The sequence below is a fragment of the Leucopleurus acutus genome (assembly GCF_964270905.1).
Source record: "Leucopleurus acutus genome assembly, chromosome: 1".
Classification (NCBI taxonomy): Eukaryota; Metazoa; Chordata; class Mammalia; order Artiodactyla; family Delphinidae; genus Leucopleurus; species Leucopleurus acutus.
In genome coordinates this window covers 134,811,393-134,836,845 of record NC_139142.1, presented here as the reverse complement: position 1 = coordinate 134,836,845, position 25,453 = coordinate 134,811,393, and the positions used below count along the sequence as shown (strand labels likewise).

The 25,453-nt window shown below is 50.9% G+C and overlaps 1 protein-coding gene across 11 annotated transcripts in view; it reads left to right on the top strand.

Annotated features, from left to right (window-relative positions):
* Window positions 1-25,453, top strand: part of MEGF11 (multiple EGF like domains 11) — a gene marked incomplete at its 5' end in the record, with an annotated part of 235,928 nt that overhangs the window by 135,941 nt on the left and 74,534 nt on the right. For all 11 annotated transcript variants that reach the window (XM_082844320.1, XM_082844313.1, XM_082844321.1 and 8 more), the window contains 2 exons: window positions 22,319-22,565; window positions 23,803-23,923. In XM_082844320.1, coding sequence (XP_082700446.1) covers window positions 22,319-22,565; window positions 23,803-23,923 — 368 coding nt within the window. The remainder of the gene's footprint in view (window positions 1-22,318; window positions 22,566-23,802; window positions 23,924-25,453) is intronic.

Sequence of the window (25,453 nt, the reverse complement as noted above, 5' to 3'; positions counted from 1 at the left end):
CACTCCCAGTGATAGAAGATTTGTCTTCATGAGACATCCGAACAACATGGCAAGGGAAACCACCATTTCCCACTCTCACATGGCAGGGAAAAGGCAAGCACAGGGGAGAGTTTTGCACTCTATTTCTGGCTCGCAACTGTGGTTCAGCTCTAATGCTGTGGTAGAAGCAGCCCTGGGCCTCTGGAGACGTGTTCAAGGCTCAGCACTGTCCCTAGTTCATCACGTGGCCTTGAACAGATCGCTTTCCCTTTCTAGGCCTCTGAGTCTTCACTTGCAAAGGGGGTGAACGGAACTAGCTGATCGCTAGGGTGTCTGCTGTTCTAATACTTTGTAATTACAACCTCCTCTTCACTCTCTATGAGTCATTTATGGGATTCACCTCTGACGCCTACAAATAGTCTACTCAACCCTGGTCCTTCACTTCATAATCATAACTGCTACAACTCATGGTCCATTTATCATGTGCTTGCCACTATGCTGAGCCCTGTGTAATGGCATTTAATTACTACAACTACCCTACTAGGTAGGTGCTATCATTATTTTCATTTTGCAGGTGGGGGAAACTGAGGCACGTAACATTTTAGTAACTTGCCCAAGGTCACCCTGCAGAATTCGAACTTGAACCCAGGTCTGTTAGCCTCCACAGCCATGCTCTGAATGCCTGTGCCTTAACGCCCAGCCCCAAGCTCAGATCTGCACCTGGTCCCCCATAGTAGCACCTTCCAAGGTCTCCTTGGTCCACATCAAACCTTGAGGGAAAAACTTGTCTGGGGCTTTTCTGGACTTTGTGAGTGACCAGACCCCACACCCACCCGGAGAGCTCTGCTGAGGTGCTTGCCTTCAGTTTGCTTATTTTAATAAGATTGTTCCCTCTCTCGACCCTGAGTGATGACAGGTAGCCAGCTAGAACTAACTAGTGTTAATTTTGCCTTGAAATCCTCCACCAGCTCCCCAGCTGGAGACAGCTTGAACCCGTGAGCTCATTAAGCAACAGAAGCCTGTCTCCCCACCACTTAGATGCAGGCGAGAAAACTCGTAATAGACCTGCTTTTACACTGAGTTGAAAAGAGCGGCACTCACCCAGTCCTGAATAACTTGCTTTCAGCCCCCATCCCACTCCCCCCTCCCAGCATTCAATTAGCTGCCAATTAGACATCAAGGGTTCCCCAGCCTCCTGCCAGCCCCTGACCCCAAAACAGGAGCTCTCAGCCCAGGTTCAAAGGCATTTTGATTGTGTGCCTGAATGTATCCCGTTCCCTTCACTTGGGCCTGTCTTCCTTTCAAAGTGAAATGCTTTAAAAGGAAAAGAAAAGAAAACCACACACACTGGGGAGGCCCACTGGGACCCCTTGTGGTTCAAACATCCAGTTCAGAGGGCCTCCCTACCGCCCTCCTACACAGCTCCCAGCACATCCTGGGCAGTCAGCCTCACCTAGTCCTCCCACCCCAACCCCTTTGGGTCCCAGCCACTGCGGGAGGGAGATGAGAGGGAAAGATGGGTAGGGCAGAGGAAAGGAGGGTGAGAGTGGGGAGAGAGGCAGCAAAGATGGAAATGGAGACAGGTAGAGAGATGGAGGGACATCAGGAGAAACAGCTGCTAAGTCTCCTATCCTCCCCAGGGAGGTTGAGCTGCAGAATGAGGACCACCTTTGTAGTCCTCCAGCTTCCAGGGAATCTGATTCCTGGTACTGACAGTATCCTCTACTGGGCTCTGGAGTGCTAGGGTGGAGTAGCAATCATTCCAGCCTGGGGGAAGCGTCCCCTCTCCCTCAGTTTCTAAGCAATTCTTATCCTTCTCTCCCCCCTTACACCAGCTAGGCAGGGCTGCTAGGTACAGATGTTCAGGTTGTGCACTGCGTAAAGCTGGCGTAGAGAAACTTCTATGGGGTGCACGTGGATGGGCGTGGGGACTCCAGCCCTCCCAGAAGTCCTGGAGGAGCCTCTTCTGTACATAGTCAGGGACACACACTGCCTGGAGGCTGCTTCAATCCTGTTTCTTCCTAGACACACCCCAAGGTCCTTTCTCTTGTGAGCCGTCTGAGGCCGAATTTCTGTCCCCACCCCCCCAACTCTAAAGAACCTAGAGATGTTCCAAGCAGACTCTCCTACCGATTATCTCCCTACAGCCCATGATGACATTCCTGCCTCCAGGCCTTCGCTCATGCTGCTCTCTACCGCTTTCCCTTATTCCTAAGTCCACTCTTCCTTCAGGCCTAGGGAGTCCCATCTCCTCCTTGAAGCCTTCCCAGCCTCGGGGGCCATGCCTCTTCTGCATACCTCAGGTTCACAGTGTGCCACCACGTCTCCCTGGGCATTAGCTCCTTGACCTGTAGCGAAACTTCTCCTTTGTCCTTTTCATGCGTCACTGCGCACGCCCCATCCCCACCCCGGGTCGCGAGGACTGAGGGCAGGAGCTATGTCACTTTTTATCCCCTGCCCCTGCACCATTTCTTGCGTAGATTTGTTGATGAATTGTTCATTGAATCAACATGCATTAATACTGGGTGCCCCACACATACCAGACAGCGTGCTGGGCACTGTGTATACGGTAGGGAACAAAGCGGACTTGGTGCCTTCCGCAGATGCCCTTGCTTCCCCAGACCCTCAGCGCTCACGGCTACACGCCAGAGGCCGCTGTGACAAACCGCTGCGGCTCTGCCACAGGCACAATGCACAGAGCCAGCAGGACATGCGGCAGAGAGAATGCCCACCCCGCCGCCCTCCACCAGGGGCAGGACTGAGGGGTTAATGGAGAAACGCCCCAGCTCCCTTGCACCTCCATCGGGATAGCTCTACTCGCGAGTTCTTGGTTATCTCCCAGAGGTACAGGGGGATTAACTCCTGCTGTGCTGCATCTCCCTTCCCTTCCCTTCCCTTCCCTTCCCCTCCCCTCCTCACAGAGTCACCTCAGGGTCTGCTTCCATGGAAGCCCAAACCCAGTCCCTCCCTGAAGGTGGAGGTGATGACGAGTCAGGTGATGATGATAATGACCTATGAATCCAGCTGATACCTCAGCTCCCTAATGAGTTTACCCTGGCACAGAACATGATGCCTTGATTGATGACTTTGTTTATTCATTTATTCATCTCCACATTTTCTGGAAGGGTTTGTTAAATAGTACTGAGCACCTCCTACTTGCAAGTCATTAAAAAGGCACTTTTACACTATATACTGGCCACGATTGTCTAAGACCCATTTTATAGGTGAGATGAGGAAGCTAAGTCTCAAGGGAGAATGGAGGTCACCCAGGTGGTAAGAGGCAGAGATGGGATTTGAACCCAGGTCTGTGTGATTCCAAAGCTCGGGTGCCTGATGAGTAGCATGGAACGAGGCAAATAAGCAGTAGGCACAATGCATTTAGAGTGAGTGGGGGGAGGGAAGGCTCCTGAAGCTTCCCTAAGGGAGAGGCATTTAAGCTGAGCCTTAATGGATAGGAGGGTTTCAGGCCCCCCTGCGTGGGGTCTGCGGGGCTTTAAGGAGTGACTGCCACATGAAGGACAAGGATAGGTGCTCTGGAGGAGGCTGAGCGCCCCCCACCCCAAGACGGAATGAGGGGTGCTGAGGCCCAGACCACTTTTTCTACCTGATTAATTAATTAATTTTTGGCTGCATTGGGTCTTCGTTGCTGCACACGGGCTTTCTCTAGTTGCGGCGAGCGGGCTTCTCATTGTGGTGGCTTCTCTTGTTGCGGAGCACGGGCTCTAGGCGTGAGGGCTCAGTAGTTGTGGCTCACGGGCTTAGATGCTCCGCGGCATGTGGGATCTTCCCGGACCAGGGCTCGAACCCATGTCCCCTGCATTGGCAGGTGGATTCTTAACCACTGTGCCACCGGGGAAGTCCACCCAGACCACTTTTGCTAAGTTCAGCTCATTAGATTCCCTCTAAAATCCCAGGTCCCTATGGGCTCAAAGGGTGTCCCAGAAGCTTAAAGTGTAGGTATCCCACTTAATGAAGCCGCCTGCCACTGCCCGCTGCAGGCCACGCCTGTGGTCACCAGAAATCCAAGGGTCATTAACCCCATCCAATTTGCTCATTTGCTGGTCATGTTCCTCACCCAGATAGCTGACTGGGCAATCAGCTCCTGGAGTGACCCTGGCCTTCCCCACAGCCTGAGTCTCCTCCTCGTGGTTCTCAGCTGCACGGAGTCGAGGTCGGGGACAGGGCGGGCGGCCACCACCGCTGTGACCGGGCCTCTCAACTCTCCGGCTTATGGCAGATGCAGCACCCACATTTAGCGTTGGGTGAGACAGGCTTCAGGAGTCACTGCTTGGCACCAGAGACATAAATAACAATAAGGGAACTATGTTTAGCAAGGCCTCTGCCTCTCCTGGAGGGGGCACGTAATGTACGAGATCTCAGCTTGTGTACAACCGTCAGCACATTTTCTGAGTCACCGGGATGCCGATGCCCGGAGCTGCCCCAACTGATTCTCCTCCCCATTCAGGCCCCCTCCCCTGCCCTCCCCAGATATCTCCTGCCTGGTGGGGTGACGAGGGGAGCATCTCAATGGCACCAGGAGGAAGGGAGCTCTCGCTCCCTCCCTCCCCCCACCTCCTTCTAAACCAGGAGGTTCTGGTTTACCCAGGATGGTGATGGGCTGCAGAGAGGGACCATGTCCCTCCTGGCTCAGGGTTGTAAGTCCTGCCCACGGGGAAGCCCCGCTTTCTTTCTTTCCTGGAGTCATGGTAGAGCCCTTCAAGAGCTTCCCATGGCTCTTAAAAGAAAAGCCCAACTCCCTGCCATGGCCACATCTGGCCCATCTACCTCACCTAGAGCCCTTCCCTCTCTCTCAGCATCCCAGCTGTGCTGCCCCCTTCAGTGCCTTGACTCTGCCAACCTTTCCCCACCTCAGGACATTTGCCCGTGCTCTTGCTTCTACCTGGAATGTTCTTACCTCCTGCTCTCGCCACGACTGTCTCCTTCTCATCCTTCAGCTCTTAGCATAAATGTCACCTCCTCAGAGGGGGGCTTCCTTGACCTCTCACTTGAACCCCTGTCTTTGTTTACCATCAAGCTGTTCTTTGCACCTTCGTACCCTTGTTGTAACTTATGATTATATATTTACCTGTTAATTTTTTCACCTGTTGAGCAAGTATGTATTGAGCATCTCTATGCCAGATGGTGGTCTAGGTGCCGGAGATACAGCAATGAAGGAAACAGGTCCTCAGGGAGCTGACATCCTAGTGGGAGTCCCAGACAATAAACAAAAAGATGAAAGTAAATATATGGTACAGTGATTACATAATATCAGGTAGAAGAAGTTCTCGAAAGAAAAATAAAGCTGGGGGGATGGGGGAGAAAACTTGGAAAGGTTGATCCAAGAAGGCTCTGAGGAGGTGCTGTTTGAACAAAGGCCAAAATAGAGGCCTTTAGTGCTTCTTGTCTGTCTCTGCTCCTGGACTGTTAGCTCTGAGACAGTATCCTGGGTGCTCTATTCCCCACTTGGCCCCCAGGGCCTGGCACTTAGTAGGCATTCACTGAAGTCTTACGGAGTGAATGAACAAATGGACAACTGACCAGACCTCCTACCACTACAGCACAGGTGTCTTTCCTTCACTTCATCCTCAGCAGATCCTAGGAGCAGCTGGCCCCCGTTCTTCGATAATAACTCTCAATAGATGGGAAGGCCATTTGTCACTCCGCCCTCAGGCCTCCTCTCTCCAGGGAAAGCAGAGGTCCTCACCCAGCAGTGATGGAAAGAGTGTCCTCTGACTGGCAGGCCCAGCTGGGAGCTGCTCTCAAAGTCCCTCCCCGTGCAGGGACAAATGGACCATGACACGACTGACACAAATAGCAAGACAGAGTTGAGCAGGAGACCTCAAATACCAAAGAGACATGGCTTCCTGATGATAGGTGGGCCCTGTGTTAAGTGAACCCACTGGGGAAGCGGTACCGTGGAGAGTGGTGGGTGGGATCAGAGCCTGAAGACGTGGAGTCTCGGCTCTCCTAACTAGACCAGGGGCCTTGGGCAAGCTGCTTCATTTCTCTGGCCCTCGGCCTGTCCATCTGAGCAATGGGAATACCAACGTTTGCTTTGATGACCTGTAAGCATAGAGGTGCTTTGGAAGGTCAAGGGTGTACGGATAAGCAGAGTTATTCCAAATAACAAGTTAATTGTGCAAAGACTTGGAAGAATGGTTGTATAAAGCGAGGCAAACTTGCATTTGTTGTCTTTGTTGTCAAAATTCTATTTATGCCTATAATTCAGTGGGCGCCTGTGAGCAGAAATTCAGAGCACACACACATGTGCTCCAAGATTCAATACTTTGCTTCCTCCTTTGGCTTTGCTGTTCTCCCCATCCCTGACTCTTTGTCTCTGATAGCTCCTCCAGGTAATTCAGAAATCTCAGCATGTCTGAGATGGAAGGAATCTTAGGGCTTGTCTAGTGCTACCCTCTTTATTTTACGATGGGGAAACTGAGGGCCAAAGAAGGGATGTGATTTGCCTAAGGCCACACAGAAAGTCTGGTGTCCGTAACCCCCACATGGGGCCAGAGGCCAGGAGGGGATGGAGGGTAGAGGCTTTCCTTAAGCAGGTTATTACTTCTCTGTGTCTCACTTTCCTTATCTGAAGATGGAGATTATGGGGTTGTTGGGAGGGTTAAATGAGATACTACTTGTAAAGAGCTCAGACAGGGCTTCATCTATAACAGGGCTCACTGCGTGTTAGCTGCTACTGTCCTACCAGCAGGCACCAACAGTGCCACACAGCCATTCCAATCAGTGGGTGCCCTTCCCTACCAGTTAATGAGTATTTTTAATGCCATCCTTGGTTCTATTCATTATTCCCAAGTTCCTAGCCCCTTAAGCAGCACAGCAGTCCACAGGACTTGCCCAAAAAGACAGAGAAGACAGAAACCTTGCCCAGCCGGATCTCCGGTAAAGCCACCTATAAACCTGTCTCGGGTTGCTCTCATCCCTCCTCTGAGCTGTGCTCTAGCCCAGTGCCATTCAGGGTGGTCTGTGGACCCAGAGTCCAGGAGTTGTCACTGGCCAGCGATGAGATAAGAAAAGTGATAGTAAGTGTTTAGAAACTTACAGTAAGTTTGACATTGCTGTGACAGCCAAGCCCGTGGCCGGTGGACTCCTCTGCTGAGCAGGGTATAGCCTAGTGTGGGTGCTGTCAGAGGCTCACGGAGAGTGCCGCGTGGTGTGACCTGTCTACGAGTCAGGCTCAGTTAGGACCGTGTGTCTGTCTATGATGGATTGGAAAATAAAACAAACAGAACTGGTCCTTCCCCGTGGATAGTCTGAGAAGCAGTGGTCTAGCCTTCCTTCAGTGAAGCCAACTCCTGAGTCTGCTTTTGCCAAGCCCTCTGCAGCGGGGCTGCGTGAACCCCTCCTTGCAGGCTGCTCTACACCCTGAACTCTCCCTCCCTGCCTCTGCTGCCCTCCGCTCAGACTGTCTTCCCCTTGCTTTCCCACCTATTGAAATCCTATCCCTCCTTCTAGATCCTAAATCAAATCCTCTCTCTTCCAGGCCCTCCTGGGCAGATTAACCCCTCCCCACACGCACCCCAAACCTCCCAGTGCCCTTTCACCTCCAAGTGCCGTTCCCAGTCTGTCTCATGTGGTCCACGGAACCTGCATGTGTGCCTGACCTGGGTCACTCTGTGGCCCCTGAGGACCAGCTGGGCCCTCCCACCCTTTTTAAGCCCCACCTAGTCTAGACCTTCCATCTAATCAGTTTTCAATAAATGTCAGCCAAGCTGATTCCAAGCACCAGGTGTACCAGTCAGCTCCAGGTGCTGTCTTTACCGAAAGAAAAAATGGCTCAGATGTGAATCCATTTCATTGGAACAATCGTGGTGTAAGCCCTGCAGGACAACCAGGGAAGCCACTGTGTCTGCTGGTGAGAACAGCCTTCCACCAGGCCTCCCAGGATGAGCAGCTGAGACAGAGGGTTCCAGGTCCATCCTGCCCCTGGCCCACAGCTGACTCTCCACGTGACTCTCCAGGCTCCCCTGGCCCAAATGACCTCAACTTGTTTTCCCACTCCCTGTGCCTGTGACCCCCTAGTGAGCTACTGGAGCAGCTCTACAAACCCCACCTTCCTCCTCCTCCTTCCCATGTGATGAGAAAGACCCCCAGTCCCTCACGAACAGGGCAGCAAGTGAGTCCAGTTTTCCTTCGAAATTCTCTGTGGGCCCACGAGGTAACCCGCCTCTGCCCAGCCTCCACTTTCGCTGCTTCTTTTTCTGCTTCCTGCATATTCCCTGTGGGGACGGTGACAGACAGAAAGCTCCTTAAGGACACAGACCCCGAGCACCACTGTGACTGCTTCCCCATGAGCGTCCATTGCAGTGCTGGCCCTGAAGTGGCTGCTCCCTGAGTGAGGGGCTGAAGGAGAAGGAGAAGGCGTTACTTTAAATTGCAGCAAGAAATTCCTCAGCTAGACCTATGGAAGAACTTCCTGGCTGTGAGAGGAATTAAGCACAGACATTTAAAGGCAGAAAGGGTCTTAGAAGTTGGGTTTTCACCCTCCTCCCCATTTAGCTGCTTAACCCGTTGTCCCTATGTGAGAACCCAGCAGAAAACTCAGCAACTCTGGAGCTGTGGAAATGGGGTGTCCAGAGCCCCTGTCATGGCCCCAGCGCCCACCTGAGGCATAGGACCCTTAGGACTCCGTGGGTCGCAGCTTTACGCCCACTCATCTGGGTCAATCCTGTCTGTCTGCCATGGGAGACGCCAAGGCCTGGAAGGGTGGTACCTTCCTTGCCCAAGGCCTGTGACAGAGCCAGAGAGAGGCTCTTCCACTAGACTAGACGTCACTGTTTGTAGCAAGTCGGAGTGAGGGGGACGATGGGAAGTGGCGGACAAGGCTGTGGAATGAGTTCACGCCTCATGGGCGTGGATCCCATGACCTTCCTGTGTCCTTTCCTGCTCTGTCTGTTTAAGTTCATCTCCCTCAGAGCCCACATCTGGGGGTCGCAGTCCCACACCAAAGAGTCTCACCAAATTCCCTTTGATTCCCAACTGCCCCTCCCCCTCCTCAGCCTGGGGTTCGCTCAGGAGCTTTGGAAGGGAGGTGAGAGCTGGGCCCCGCTGGGGAGGGTGCAGGCCTGGGCAGCGGGTCCCCTGGTGGGTCTGTGGTATCTTCGCCGCCTTTGAAAGGCTCTTCCAAAGAGGTAATTCCTTTGTGCGCAGACATGATTTATGAGGCTTTCTAGGCAAATTGTGGAGATAAATTGTGGTCTTTGGGGCTGGGAAGCTTCAAAGGCAGTGATGCAGGGAGATCAGAGAGTGCTGGCCCGCCAGGAGCTGGGCCCTCATAAAAGCTTCTGGTACTGGCGGGGAATGGGGGGTTAGGTTTTGAGCAGAGCTGAGGACAGACTAGCTCAGGCTGGCCCCTGGGTCCATTTGGGGCACCCACAGCTTAGGGAAGAGAGGGACAGGGCAGGGAGTCCACGGAGCTGAAACCCAGCCTCTGCTCAGCCTAGCCCAGGGACCTTGCAGGCACGGGGTCTCACGCCCTGGCCTCTCACTGATGACCTGGACCTCCCCCTTCCCCTCTGGTCTCAATATCCCCTCTGTACGAGAACAGCATAGGCGTAAATGAACTCCATTGTTCTGTCGTGCCTCCCACTCGATGCTCTGTGGTTCAAGGCCCTGTTGTCAAATGTCCCCATTTGAGAAACAGGCCAGAGATCACACGGGCTCTGAGGTGATGGACAAGTCACCTAACCACACCTGACCTTGGTTCCTTCCTCTGAAGAATGCAGATAATCATAGCTATGCAGAGGAACCATGGCTTAAACGGAACAAGTACAATACCTACTGCAAAGTACCTAATACCTAGTTTTCTTCCCCATCGCCTGTCTACACAGTGTCACGGCATACTATATCTGGGGCGGTCTCTGTGAAGTTGATAAATTTGACTTCTACACCTTCCCATCTCCTCTCTCTGAAAGCAGGTTAGCATACATGCACACACCCCCTTCCTAATCTGCCTCCCAGGTCTGCTAATTGCCGCTTGGATATTAACAGATAACTGGGGTATTAATGCCCCGTGATGTGACTCACACACACACACACACACACACACACCCCTACACAAACATGGGATGATGTGCAATTTAATAGGGGATTCCTGAAACGCTGAAGAATGGAATCCTAATGGTACAATGCCAGGCAGACTCAGCGATATCTAGAAGCAAGGGTCTGGTGCTGGTTTCCAGATGCATCCATCCACAGAGAGATATAGGGCACTGATTAAATGGACTTACTGAATCTCCCCACTCCCTCCTGATATTTTGATGGAGTGATGTCTGGTTAAAATGGACTTGGTTGCCTGGAACTGTGGTCAAGGCTGTGGCAATGGACACAAGGAAGGTAATGAGCTGATGCCACTGACTCTGCTCAGGGCATTTTAATGTACCTACTGGCTTCGTTCCCCCTGCCCTGCTCCCCAAGACCCTACCAGCTCCCGGGCCCCCTGGCCTGACAGTGGGTGCTCTTCTAGTTGTAGCTGCCCCAGCAACAGCCTTCCCAGCACCCCTCCATCATCCCCTGTTCTGGTGGGTCAGTGTTTCCCATTTGCTTGTCTGTTTTACAAATCAGCCCCTAGAACATAATGGGTGCTCAAGAATTGTTTGACAAGTGAATAAATGAGCGTAACTCATCCCCCAAAAGCTGGTGTGGTGGGATGGAAAGAGCTTTAGATGGACATGGCCAGCTAGTTTCAAATCTAGCTCTCCAGTGTATTAGCTGTGTGACCACAGGCAAGTCACTTGGCCCCTCTGATCAGTTTCCTGACTTGGAAAATGTAGGGGGTACACAAGATGCCCTCTGAAACCGAAGACTAAGAAAACCAGTCTTTGACTCTCAGCTCTGCCTTTTGCAATTCGGGGTGCTTTTGCCCCTGAGAGGACATTTCTAAATATCTAGAGACATTTTTGGTTGTCACAATTGTGTGCGGGGGGTGCTACTGGCATCCAGTGGGTAGAGGCGAGGGATGTTGCTAAACACCCTACAATGCACGGAGGCCCCCACAACAAAGAATTTCCTGGCCCAAACTGTCAATCATGCCGAGACTGAGAAGCCCTGATTTACTTATTTCATGCCTCTGAGCCTCAGTTTTCTCAGCTGAAAAATGGGATAATAATCCACCTCACATGGTTTGTCTCAAATCCTCTTTGAAACAAGGCAAGGTATGAACAAACGGCACAGGCTTAGTAAGAGGGTTAAATGACACAACGCCGATGAGGACACAGCTCGTCCATAGGAGGCTCACGGGGTTAGGGTTTTGCCTATGCGTGTGTTTAGTCCTCTACCCCTGCCACCCTCGAGGACCAGTGGGACGTGAAGGGGCAGCCTGCGTTCCAGGCAGCCATGGTGAATTCTGCCTGCCCTTGGAGGCTTGAGGGAGATATAGACAGTGTGGTTAAATCACACAGAGTAACAAGTGTGATAACTAGATCACTAAGAGCTAATGATACATCACTATAATCCTGTGCTGTCAGCATCCGCTAGGCGTAGGGACAGGAGATTTGGGTTTTAATCTACAGCACTTGGTCTATTAATATTTAATTCCAGCAATCTAAGTGGTGGAGAGATGGGGGTCAGAGCCATGGCTCAGCTCAGAGCCTGGGTAACCACCTTGAATTTTTCTTTCCACACAAGGGCAAGCATGCCATCCACCCTGTCCCCTCTGGCCTGTTTCTCAAGTGGAGACATTGAGCAACAGAATCACACAGTATCAGAATGGGAAGAGATCCCAGCGTATACCTACTGGTGTTTCTTTTTCTTCTTTTCTTTTCCATAATGGTTTATCACAGGATACTGAGTATAGTTCCCTGTGCTATACAGTAGGACCCTGATGTTTGTCTAGTCTATATATAATAGTTTGCATCTGCTAGTGCTAAACTCCCAATCCTTCCCTCCCCCACCCCATACTGGTGTTTTTTAATGCGGACACCACTGGCACTTGGAAGGCATAGTTCTTCATTGTGCGGGACTGTCCCTGATCATTTGTGACAACCTAATCCCTCCCTCCCCCTATTTCCAGGTGCCCTGTTTGGGAGGGTGACCTACTCCAGGCAAGAACTACTGATCCAAATCTGTCATTTTACACATCTAAACACAGAGGCCCAGAGAGAGGAGGGGGCTGCCCGAGATTGCCCAGCGTTGGCTCCGACCCACCCTTCGATGCTCCCTCAAAATTGCAGCTTGGGTCTGGAAAAAGTGGAGGGGCTTGGCCTTTGAGGATTTGCCTGTGCTTCTTTTTATATAAATAAAGTTATTTATTTTGTTTTATTTATTTTTGGCTGTGTTGGGTCTTCGTTGCTGCACACGGGCTTTCTCTGGTTGCGGCGAGCGGGGGCTACTCTTCGTTGCGGTGCGCAGGCTTCTCGTTGCGGTGGCTTCTAAGTGCGCGGGCTCAGTAGTTGTGTCTCGCGGGCTCTCGAGCGCAGGCTCAGAAGTTGTGGCGCACAGGCTTAGTTGCTCCGTGGCATGTGGGATCTTCCCGGACCAGGGATCGAACCCGTGTCCCCTGCATTGGCAGGCGGATTCTTAACGACTGCGCCACCAGGGAAGCCCCTGGCTGTGCTTTTATTGGGGTAAGTCAGTTGACAAATGGCCTCGCTCACTGGGAAGTCACTTTATTTAGCAGCTGAAATGGTTTCCAGTGGCTGCTGCTCTGTCTCTACCTCCATGCCAGCTGCTTTGTAAACTCAGGAGCAATCCCATGACCTGGCAGCTCCCCACTTCTTCTCAGGGTGGGCGGGGGCATGGGCCATTCCTGGGAGATGCTCTGACTGTGTCAAGCCTTTCCCCTGCTAAGGTGGCGCTGTGGGTACCTTGGCCCAGACTCTGGTACAGGCCGGGGCAGCTCAGGGCCATTGCATTCCAGATTCGTTTCTACCCCTTAACCTTCACATCAGTGGCCAGTCTCCCTCCTTGCTGAGTCTCAGGATTGCCATCTCTGGAATGGGAGGAATTGTCCATCTCTCCTACCCCACCCGGCCAAGACTCAGCATCCTCCTGCCCGTCTCCCTGAGAGGACCAGTGAGAATGCAAATCACCAGAAAGACAGTAGTTCTCATCTGCTGAGGTTTTTTTGTGGTACGCGGGCCTCTCACCATTGTGGCCTCTCCCGCTGCGGAGCACAGGCTCCGGACGCACAGGCTCAGCGGCCATGGCTCAGGGGCCCAGCTGCTCCGCGGCATGTGGGATCTTCCCGGACCGGGGCACGAACCCGCACCCCCTGCATTGGCAGGCGGACCCTCAACCACTGAGCCACCAAGGAAGCCCTGCTGAGCTTTTTAAAAGGACCTGTGCTTGGGCTCCACCACTCCAGAATAATTAAATCAGAATGTCCAGGGCTGAAGCCCAGGCATGAGAGGTTTTTAAAACCTCCAGGATGGTGCTGATGAGCAGCTAGGCCAAGGACCACTGTCTGAGGTTGTGAATCCCCATGGGAGGAGGCTCTTTGGTCACTGGAGAAGGGCTGGCCAAGCCCCCTTGTCAGCATGGCTGATGGCTCTTCCTGTCCCCAGCTCTGGGCTGGACGCTGGGTGAGACTGTGCGTGCATGTGGGAGGCAGGGACAGCTGCAAACAAGAACTCACCGCCAGGGCCTTCCCTGGTGGGGCAGTGGTTAAGAATCCGCCTGCCAATGCAGGGGACACGGGTTCAATCCCTGGTCCGGGAAGATCCCACATGCCGCGGAGCAACTAAGCCCGTGACCACAACTACTGAGTTCGTGAGCCACAACTGCTGAAGCCCGTGTGCTGCAACTACTGAAGCCCGCATGCCTGGAGCCCGTGCTCTGCAACAAGAGAAGCCACCGCAATGAGAAGCCCACACACCAAAACAAAAAGAGTAGACCCCGCTCGCCACAACTAGAGAAAGCCCGTGCGCAGCAACGAAGACCCAACGCAGCCAAAAAATAAATAGATAAAATAAGTTAAAAAAAAAAAAGAACACACCCAGGTCCCCATGCTGTAACCCATGGGGACTCCAAGGCTAGTAGAGGAGATTGGACACAAGACACCTAAAGCTACTTATATAGAAGTGGTGACAAAAAAACAACGGTCAACCAAGTTATTGTTCCTAATAGAGAAAGTCAACAAAGGCATAAAAACGTAGCAAGTTGTGCCTTTAATAAGTGATCTTCAGGGACTCCAAAAGATACTTGGACATGCATGTTCACAGCAGCATTATTCACAATAGCCAAACGGTAGAAATAACCTAAGTGTCCCTCAAGAGATGCATGGATAAACAAAATGTGGCATACTTATACAATAGAACACTATTCAGTCATAAAAAGGAATGAAGTACAGATATATGCTACATCATGGATGAACCTTGAAAACATTATGTTAAGTGAAAGAAGCCAGACACAGAGGACTAATGTTGTATGATTCCACTTATGTGAAATATCTAGACGAAGCAAATTCATAGAGACAGGAAGTAGATTAGAAGTTTCCAGAATGGAAGAGGGAATGGGCAGTTATTACTTAATGGTTCCAGAGTTCCAGTTTGGGGTGATGGAAAAGTTTTGGAAATAGTGGTGACAGCTGCTCAACACCGTGAGTCTAATTAATGCCACTGAATTGATTGTATGCTTAAAAATGATTCAAATGGCAAAATGTATGTTATACATGTCTTATCACAGTAGGAAAAGTTCAGAAGAAATAAATTATCTTAACTGAAGAGGATAAAATTTTGGAAAGTAGGGCCAGTCATGAAAAACCTGGGCCCTATGACCACCACCTCCACATGAACCAATCCCTGGATAAGGCCTTTGTGGAAAGTGAGCCCCTGCTCTCACATCTCCCTGTGCATTGTCCAAGGTGGCCGTCTAAGCCCAGGCTGGCCACCAACATCCCACATCCCCTCTTCCATCAACAGCAGGCCACACCCAGTAGAACAGCAGGGGTTAGACCTCAGACAGCCAGTCACTCCCCAGCTGGGTGACCTCGGACAAGGTAGTTAACCTCCCTGGGCCTCTGTTTCCTAATCTGCAAAATGGGGATAAGAATAGCACCCGTGTTAAAGGGGTTGCTGTGAGAATTAAATGAGAAAATTTACTTTATGCCTTTATCTCATGGCCTGGCACGTATTAACCGCCCTTTCAAGTGGAGTTACAAATTTGAAAGCTTGTCTGTGGTGAAGGTGGGGGGTGAAGGGAGAGACGTAGCCACTCCCCTTGTGGGGGTGAGGGAGTACCCAAGCCTGGGCCCTGCAGAAAGGAGAGGTCAGCTGGGAGATGCACAGGCTGGGAAGGGCGAGAGCTGGCCGGATTAAAGGACCAGAACAAGCCAGGCCACAGACTTTTGGGTGGCCTAAGCCCTCACTCGCTGCCCAGAGAAGATCCGCCCACTTGAAAAAATCAGCCAAAGCCAGATATAATTAGGAAGGAGCATCTGTGACAGAAATAAAAAAAGTCTATGAGAGGCTGACATTCCGGGGCCAAATTGGAAAGAGTTTGCGATTGTCTGTGAAAGAATGCAAAGTCCTGTTGTAATTTTAATGATGATAGTTTTTATTCACCTTCAGCAGGGTAGATAATTGACTCACTGCCTCATTTCTCTGTCATTTCTAGGGAATGAGGTGTTTTTAAGTGGATTTTCTAAGATAACTGAAGCTTATCCCTGTGAACCCTAACTTTTTTTTTTTCACTTAATCACTGTAGGGGGAATGTCTATGGAATGGATTACACACTTCCCTGCTTCCTTAATCAGAATATTCTAATTGAATGGAACCTCTTCCTGTCAATTTTGATATGAGGGATTATTTGCTCCTATGTTAGTGACTCCAAGTTGCTTTGCTTTTTTAGTCTAAAAATGTTTTCTGGTTATTTCCGTCAGTTTCTAATGTGCATAGAGCTCTTTTTGGAGGGGGGGAGCCCCATAAAACACACATACACAGATGTAAACACAAGCATATACAGTGTGCGTGCACACGCGCGCACACACACACACACACCATCTACAGTCTGAGAACCCAGATTGTCGGACTTAATGGAATTGCATTTCCACGTGCGTCTCTAATGCCCTGAACTGCCTCATCATGGCACGTTCACAGCATTCTGTAAACGTTGCTCCCGCGGCTCTGTCCCCGCTAGACTGTGCACTCCAAGAGGGCGGGACACTTTCTACCACTAAAAGGTGCTTAGTAAATGTCTGTCAAATGGACGAGTAGAAGAGCAGAAGCGCCCAGGTGTGAGGGCATCAGTCAGTAGGTGAATGGGTTTTGAATGCCTTCCTGGATGTCCCTTAGCCCCCTCAAAACACAGTGAGCAAAATTAACCTCATCCTTTTCCCCCAAGTGTTTGCTCTTCCCCTTGTGTTTCCAGAAAGTATGTGGCACCAGCATCCACCCAGCAGCCTAAGCCAAAGCTAGGGTACCAACCTCCCTCTCTCTTCTTCCCTGAGCACCCTGTCAGTCACCACGTCCTTGCTGAGTCAACCTCATAAACTCAGCTGAAATCTGTCCCCTTGTCTCCATCCCAAATGCTACTACCTTAGTCAAGGCCACCATCATCTCCTTCCCATTATAACAGCCAGGTGCCCAACCCCACCCCTACTCTGTCTCTCCTGCCCACATATCTATTCTCACCAGACCAGTCTTTCAGCAGCCACACCTGGCCTTGTCAGTCCTCCACTTAGAACGTATTCAGAGCCTCCCAGCCCTTGTACGAAGTCTGCCCCCCTTAACATGGCTCACAGGGACTTCACTGGTGGCACGGTGGTTAAGAATCCGCCTGCCAATGCAGGGGACACGGGTTCGAGCCCTGGTCCGGGAAGATCCCACATGCCACGGAGCAGCTAAGCCCATGCGCCACAACTACTGAGCCTGCGCTCTAGAGCCCGCAAGCCACAACTACTGAGCCCATGCACTACAACTACTGAAGCCCGCGCACCTAGAGCCCGTGCTCCGCAATGAGAGAAGCCACCGCAATGAGAAGCCTGTGCATCGCAACGAAGAGTAGCCCCCGCTCGCCGCAACTAGAGAAAGCCCACGCGCAGAAACGAAAACCCAACACTGCCAAAAATAAATAAATAATAAAATAAATAAATTTTAAAAAGAAAAAAAAAAAAACATGGCTTACAAAGCCCTTGGACCTGGTACCCAGCCCAGGAATCGACCTCACCTTGTACCTTGGTCTCCCTTAAAGTCTACACTCCAGACACACATATCTTTTTTTCATTTTCCCTCACATTCATGCTTTTTCCCCATTCCAAACGTTTATACACATTATTTCCTCTGCCTAGATTCATTCCCCACCCTCACCCCTCCTTCAGGTCTTTTCTTTGAAGACATCTTCCCTAACCACCCCTGTCTGGGTTCAGACCTGCCTGTGTCTTCCTCTGATGCCCTGAATGACCCCTATTATAGCCCTTCTGCAGTCAGCCTTAAATGCTGCTCTCGTTGCTCTGTCCCCACCCACTATGCACTCCAAGAGGGAGGGACACTTTCTGGCCCTCGCAGGTGCTTGGTTGAATGAACAGTAGAAGAACGAAAGCACCCAAGTGTTAGCGCATGGGCTTCATGACAATATCCAGCTCCCTTATCAGAGGCATAGTTTTGCTTCTTACTGGGTTTGGTTGTGACAGAGTGAATGGAGGTCCCGTCTGATAAGTAAAGCATAACTGTCTGCCCTGGGGTGCACCAAGGGCAAGCTGGCTGAGGACTCCAGCAGTTGAGTACAGAGCCAAGGTCTGAGGGCAGTGACTGTGCCAGCACAATGAGGGGAATCTCTTGTTCTGGGTCCCAGGGCTGTTCATAGTGATGAGTGGGGAGGATGTGTTTAGTCTCTGTGGTGTCCCGGTGCTCGTGCTTTGCAACTGCCACCTTGTCCCCAACGGCACCTCTTAAATCTCGCTCCTCAGAATCATCATTCAGAAAGTGTCACATGCACCTCCAGTGGAGAGTGCTGGAACCAGAAAACCTGGCCTGCCCTTGACTATAACCTTGGGCAATCACATAATCTCTCTGACCCTTTATTTCCCCATCTGTAAAATGCAGAGATAATAAAACCTAATTCACATGGTTTTAAATGTCACAAGTGAGCATTTAAAATGTGGTGGTTATTATTATTACAGTGGAGTCACATCATATGTATGTTAAACTCATGCAAATTTAACTACATATGCTTGACAACAAAAAGAGATAGAGAAATGATACAGTAGGTAATTCTGCTGTCTTTCTACTCACTGAGTAGATCTCCCAGAGAGAAGGTGACGTGGCAGACACCGGACTGCTGGGTGCTCCATCACTCTCTGTCCTGTGAGCCTCTTTCGGTGTGAGTGCAGGTTATAATGATAACTGGACTCAATTCTTTAAATTGAGATATAATTGACATATAACATTATATTAGTTTCAGGTTACAACATAATGATTCAACATCTGTATATATTGCGAAATGATCGCCACCCTAAGTCTAGTTAACATCACACGTGGTTACAGTTGTTTTTTTCTTATGATGAGACCTTTGAAGATCTTCTCTCTTAGCAACTCTCAAATATACAATACAGAATTATTAACTATAGTCACCATGCTGTACATTACATCCCCTGAACTCATTTATCTTGTAGCTGGGAATTTGTACCTTTTGACTACCTTTGCCCCTTTTGCCCACTCCCTGCCTCTGACAACCACCAATCTGTTCTCTGTGTCTGTGAGTTTGATGTTTGTTTGTTTGTTTGACTCCACATATAAGTGAGATCATATGGTATTTGTCTTTCTCTGTCTGACTTCTTTCACTTAGCATAATGCCCTCAAAATGTCTATCCATATTGTCACAAATGGCAAGAGTTCCTTCTTTTTCATGGCTGAATAATATTCCATTGTGTGGGACTTCCCTGGTGGTGCGGTGGTTAAGAATCTGCCTGCCAGTGCAGGGGGCACGGGTTCGAGCCCTGGTCCGGGAAGATCCACATACTGTGGAGCATCTAACCCTGTGCACCACAACTGCTGAGCCTGTGAGCCACAACTACGGAAGCCCACGTGCCTAGAACCCATGCTCCACAACAAGAGAAGCCATCGCAATGAGAAGCCCGTGCACCACAACAAAGAGTAGCCCCCACTAGCTGCAACTAGAGAAAGCCTGCGTGCAGCAACGAAGACCCAACACAGCCATAAATAAATAAGTAAATAAAATTATAAAAAAATATATTCCATTGTGTGTGTGCATGTGTGTATATGTGTGTGTGTATTCATCCACTGATGAACATTTAGGTTGCTTCTGTGTTTTGGCTAGTGTAAATAATGCTGCAGTGAACATGGGGGTGCAGATATCTTTTCAAGTTAATGTTTTCATTTCTTTCAGATAAATACCCAGGAGTAGAATTGCTGGATTTTACAGTAGTTCTATTTTTAAGTTTTTGAGGAACCTCCATACCGTTTTTCATACTGGCTGCACCAACTTAAATTCCCACCGACAATGCACAAGGGTTTCTTTTTCTCCACATCCTTGTCAACACTTGTTATTTCTTGTCTTTTAGATAATAGCCAGTCTATCAGGTTTGAGGTGATATCTCAGTGTGGATTTTTTTTTTTAATCTATGCATTCTTTTTTTTTTAAATAAATAAATAATTTATTTATTTATTTAGGCTGCGTTGGATCTTCGTTGCTGCGCACGGGCTTTCTCTAGTTGCAGCAAGTGGGGGCTACTCTTCATTGCAGTGCGTGGGCTTCTCATTGCGGTGGCTTCTCTTGTTGTGGAGCACGGGCTCGAGGCACACAGGCTTCAGTGGTTGTGGCTCGAGGGCTCTAGAGTGCAGGCTCAGTAGTTGTGGCGCACGGGCTTAGTCGCTCCGCAGCATGTGGGATCATCCTGGACCAGGGCTCAAACCCATGTCCCCTGCATTGGTAGGCAGGTTCTTAACCACTGCACCACCAGGGAAGTCCCCTCAGTGTGATTTTGATTTGCATTTCCCTGATGGTTATGAGCATCTTTTCAAGTACCTGTTGGTCATCTGTATGTCTTCTTTGTAAAAATATCTATTCAGATCCTCTACCCAGTTTTTAATCAGATTGTTTGTTTGTTTGTTTGCTATTTCATTGTATAAGTTATTTACATATTTTGGATATTAAACACTTATCAGATATGTGATTTGCAAATATTTTGTCCCATTTGGTAGGTTGCCTTTTCATTTTGTTGATCGTTTCCTTTGCTGTGCAGAAGCTTTTTACTTTCATGTAGTTCCACTTGTTGATTTTGCTTCACTTGCCTTTGCTTTTAGTGTCAAATCCAAAAAATCCTTGCCAAAACCAATATCAGGGAGCTTACTACCTATGTTTTCTTCTAGGAGTTTTTGGTTCTGGTCCTACATTCAAGTCTCTAATCCCTTTTGAGTTGATTTTTACATATGGTGTAAGATAGGGGTCCAGTTTCATTCTTTTGCACGTGGCTGTCCAGTTTTCCCAACACCAGTTATTGAAGAAACTGTCCTTTCCCCATTGTATATTCTTGGTTCCTTTGTCATAAATTAGTTGACTGTATACGTATGGGTTTCTTTCTGGACTCTGTATTCTGTTCCATTGATCCATGTGTCTGTTTTTATGCCAGTATCATACTGTTTGAATTACTATAGCTTTGTAATATAATTTAAAATCAGAAAGTGTGATGCCCCCAGCTTTGTTCATCTTTCTCAAAATTGTTTTGGCTATTGGACTTGGTTTTTGACTCACTTACTGTAGTACCAGGTAGAAAATGCAGGGTGAGTCTTGCTCAGAATTTGGCAGCTCGGTTTGTATGTGTGTATATTTGGGGCACAATGAAGAAGGGATGAAGCAATATAGGGTGATTGGGATTCCAGGCCTAGTGTGGTTCCATCTACTAAAAGTAATGGACAGTTTCCATGACTTTGACCAACTGACCCTGGTCAGCAAGTGGGAAGTATATGCAGGAGGGTTGGTGGGGCTGGTAGAGTGATTCTTCCATCAACCTTTTAGTTTCCAAAGATCCCATGTACTCACTGGCTTCATTAGAACCTTGTGCTTTTGTACATACCCTGCACTCAAGTACCACTGTCTCTTTGCTCATACTGAGCCTGCCCCAGGGACACCTTCCCCAATCCCACTCACCTGCCCCCTTTCCTCTCTGAGTGGCTAAACCCTACAGTCACTGGGGCACAAAGGTCAACTAATCATCTCCTTGTCTTCAGGCAGTAGGGTCTCTAGCCATTCCAGTTTGCCCAGCACAGAGGGATTCTCAGAATGAGGGACTTTCAATGGTGAAACTGGGACAGTTAGTCACTCTGATTGTCAGACAAGGGAGACATCTTTTACAGCCCACTTCAGATGGCTTCTCTTCCAGGAAATGTTGCCTGCTTCCTTAGCTGGGAGCAGTCTTTTTCTCCATGGAACATCTCCTAGTACATTATTTATGCCTGTCCTTGCCTGAACTCCACACGCACCTCTACTCCAGGATTTGAGTGAATGAGGCTATAGTTGAAGGATGTCTTGCTGTTGTGTGTCCTGTATGCATCAAGTGAGGGTCAGACTAGGAAGTGGCAGCAGGCTGGGTGACCTACCTGAGGACTGCCATTCAGCCCCTTTCCCCCCCAACCCCGCCGCAGAGTGTGAATTGCTGCAAAGCTGGCTTAGATATCACTCTTTGAAACATTTAATTACATATAAAGATCTTCAAGGCTGTCTGTCAGCTCCCAGGGAAATATTTCTTTTTTCCTGCTCCTTCTGAAGTTGGCTGCTTGGAAAGTAATGAAATTGAACTGAGGATGAAGGAACCAGGAGGTGTAGGCATTACTGTTAGGGAGACGGAGGATGAAAGAGAGATGGGGGTGGAGGCGGTGACAGGGAGATGGAGCCGGGGGAGGGGCAGGGCGTTAGAAGACTTGTTCACAGAGAGTGAGATGCAAGAGGTGAGAAGAACTAATGTTTCAGGAAGAGAGGGAAAGAGAGAGAGATGGGAGCTGGGCTGGGGAGGCACCAAGAAGGGGAGGAGGGTCACGGAGAAGAGGGGAGGCACCCTGGAAGAGACGGGGCCTGGCTGAGAGGAAGAGAGAGCCAACCAAGAAGAGTTTCAGCAAAGGTAAAACAACTTGTGGTTCCAGACTTTCAGTACCGGAGAGGGGGCTCTGGAGAGGCGTGGTTGGAATGGAATGACCCTGACTGGGAGACGCATTGAGGAAAGAAGCTTCTGAGCTTGGATGATTATTTGGGGGTGGAGTGGGGCTTGGCAAGGAGCCGATGGAGCTATGAGGCGCCAAAGCTTCCGTCCAGAAACCCCTTGCCGCCTCCTATCCAGGGAAGAGCAATGCAGAGATGGGAAGGCTGTTTCCAGCCCCCATCCCAAGCAGAGTCCACGGGGATCCCTCTGCCCTGACCCGCTCCTCTCTTGCAGGCTGCGACAGCGACCACTGGGGCCCCCATTGCAGCAACCGGTGCCAGTGCCAAAACGGAGCCCTGTGCAACCCCATCACCGGCGCCTGCGTGTGTGCCGCCGGCTTCCGAGGCTGGCGCTGCGAGGAGCTCTGCGCACCTGGCACCCACGGCAAGGGCTGCCAGCTGCCGTGCCAGTGCCGCCACGGCACCAGCTGCGATCCCCGCACCGGCGAGTGCCTCTGCTCGCCCGGCTATACTGGCGTCTAGTGAGTAAAGCCCGGGGCGGCTGGGAGAGCAGGATCAGGAGACACTTGGAGGGTCGAGATAGTCCTGGCTGTAAAATCTCCTGCGCTCCGACCCCAAGTCCTGCAGAGGCTGAGCGCCCGGGCCTCGCCCACACCCTCAGATCCCTGTTGTCCAAGCCCCAGGGTGACTGGTGCGAGCTGGGAGGACACATTCTGATGGAGGCTCTCATGGCCAGAGGAGCTGGCTAACCTCCTCCCAGGAGGCCCTCCCTGGTCCAGGCCCCAGACCTTAGTTTGGAATTCTGATCGTAACCCAGAGGCCGTTGTTGACCCTTCCGGGCCATTTGAGGCAGAGCGGGGTGAGGGCCCTGGGCAGATATCTTGCACAGATTCGGGGAGTTTACTGCCCCTGTTCCTCTTCCCTTACCTTCTCCCCTCAGACCCCAAGCAGCCCCTCACTCCAGTTCCCTGGAGACGGAGGCTGCATGGACAGGAGTCCTCCAAGACTGCTTAGTTGAGACCCCTTCAGAGGCAAGATTGAAGTTCTCCTCCCCACCCTATCACAGGCTCAGTGGCCTCCCCAGCAGCCCTAGATCCTGAGGGGACACCCAAGGACTCTGGCTGCAGAAACATCTTTGACGGATGTTGTGTGTCCCCTGCCCCAGTGTCTGGCCACAGCTCCCAGGGGCAAAACATTGGGCTAAGGCCCAAGACCAAGACCCCAGGCAAATCTTTCCCTGCATCTCAGCAGTGATAGTCCCTGTATAGAAGCCTGTTGTGGTAGCTGAAAGCCTGGAAGAGGGTGGAGGCATGCCCCAGATTCTCCCTCTCTCTGAATTTAGGCAGAATTTGAAGACTGGAGTCATGGCTACGTCTCATGGCCTTTGCTTGTCCTGTTCCTTCTGCCTGACATGCCCTTCCTCCCCTTCTCCCGGTGAAATTAACTTCACCTCCAAGACTCAAGTGAAATGTCTCCCTCTTAGGGAAGGCTTCCTCAGCTTTCCCTCCCGGTAGAGCACTCGTCTTTACCCTAAAAGCACTTAAGTCATCCCGCAAGTACTGGTCCAAGCACACAACCTTCCAGTTCATTGTATCTGAGCCCTGTTTTCCCTCTCCTGGCCTTGTGTCTAGTATGGTTCACACTGACTGTGAACTCACTAATTTCTAGGGAGCCCGGGGGCCTTGGGACCGGCAGCACTAGGGCCCTGTGACCTGATCTGCATGCAGCTGCCTCTAACGCCTCTGCTTCCCCACGCAGCTGCGAGGAGCTCTGCCCACCTGGGAGCCACGGGGCTCACTGTGAGCTGCGCTGCCCCTGCCAGAATGGGGGTACCTGCCACCACATCACTGGCGAGTGTGCCTGCCCCCCAGGCTGGATGGTAGGTGGACCTGCAGGATCTGGGTGGGGCTCTGTAAGAGGTCTGAGCATCCCTCACCTGTACCCTGGAGGGCTAAATTCCTCTCGCACCCTGAATACCCTGCCTCCTCTTTATGGTCATGGGCGTCATTAGACACTGCCAGTTGTGTCATGGACACAGCTTTGAATCCCAGGGCTCCCATCTAAGTGCTGTGTGACCTGAAGCAAGTTACTTAACCTCTCTGAGCCTGTGGTCCCTCATGTGCAAAGGAGTTGAATTATTCTCATAAATTGTCTCTGTCTTTCAGCATAGGGACTCACTTGAGCTGCCACGGGCTCTGAAATGTGGTGAAAAGGGCACGGCATAAAGATTGGGGTGGTGCAGAGGAAGGGAGAGAGCAGGGTATGAATCACCTTCATTTATAGAACTTCAGATTCCCAGCCTCCAACCTCTGTACTCACACACATACACATATTCTGATCCTGTGGGCCCCAGAATCTGTATTTTAACAAGTGCTCCAGGTGATTCTGATCCAGGTCTCTTGTCTGGGAACCACCATTGTGGGAAAGGGCGATGAGATTTATCACAGCACATCAGGCCTCACCTCCAATGTTGACCCTGAAAAAAAGCCCTCAGCTATTCTAGTCTCTGCTTCCCCGTCTGCAAAGCTGGCACGAAAACCGTCAGCCCTGGGACTTCCCTGGAGGTCCAATGGTTAAGACTTCATGCTTCCAATGCAGGGGACGCGGCTTTGATCCCTGGTCAGGGAACTAAGATCCCACATGCCGCGCGGTGTGGCCACAAAATAAAAAAATTAAAAATTAAAAAAAAAACAACAAAACGCCCTGCCCTTCATAGCAGCGTGGTTGGCAGAAGGCTCAGATGAGGCAGTGCACATCCAATGTGCCTTGCAAGCTCTGGAGTGCTCTACAGTTGCTTTTTGTATGTCCCTGGACGCCACAGAGAAGCCACAGCCTCCTTTTAGCCAGTATGCTCCCCCTGTCAGTGTCCCCACCCTCCACAGTCCCAAGCCCCTCAGAAGCAGTGAGTCGCGGAGGCTGACTTTCCCGTTTCAGGGGGAGCTCAGTGACACAGCCGCCTGCCTCCCCTGGAGCCTGAGGCTTTGCAAAGCCAGGAAGGACAGGGCTGCTGAGCAGGAGTGGGGTCTTTCAGGAGGCTGTGAACGACGAGGTCAGGGTGTGTGTGTGGAGGGGTGGACAGCAGGAGGGATGGCTGCAGGGCCTATTGAGGCAGGCAGAGATTTGCCAGAGTTTTTCGTTTTTTGGTTGTTTTTTTTTTGCGGTACGCAGGCCTCTCACCGTTGTGGCCTCTCCCGTTGCGGAGCTGCGGAGCACAGGTTCCGGACACGCAGGCTCAGCGGCCATGGCTCACGGGCCCAGCCGCTCCGCAGCGTGTGGGATCTTCCCAGACCGGGTCACGAACCCGTGTCCCCTGCATCAGCAGGCGGACTCTCAACCACTGCGCCACCAGGGAAGCCCTATTTGTAGACTTTTTAATGATGGCCATTCTGACCAGTGTGGGGTGGTACCT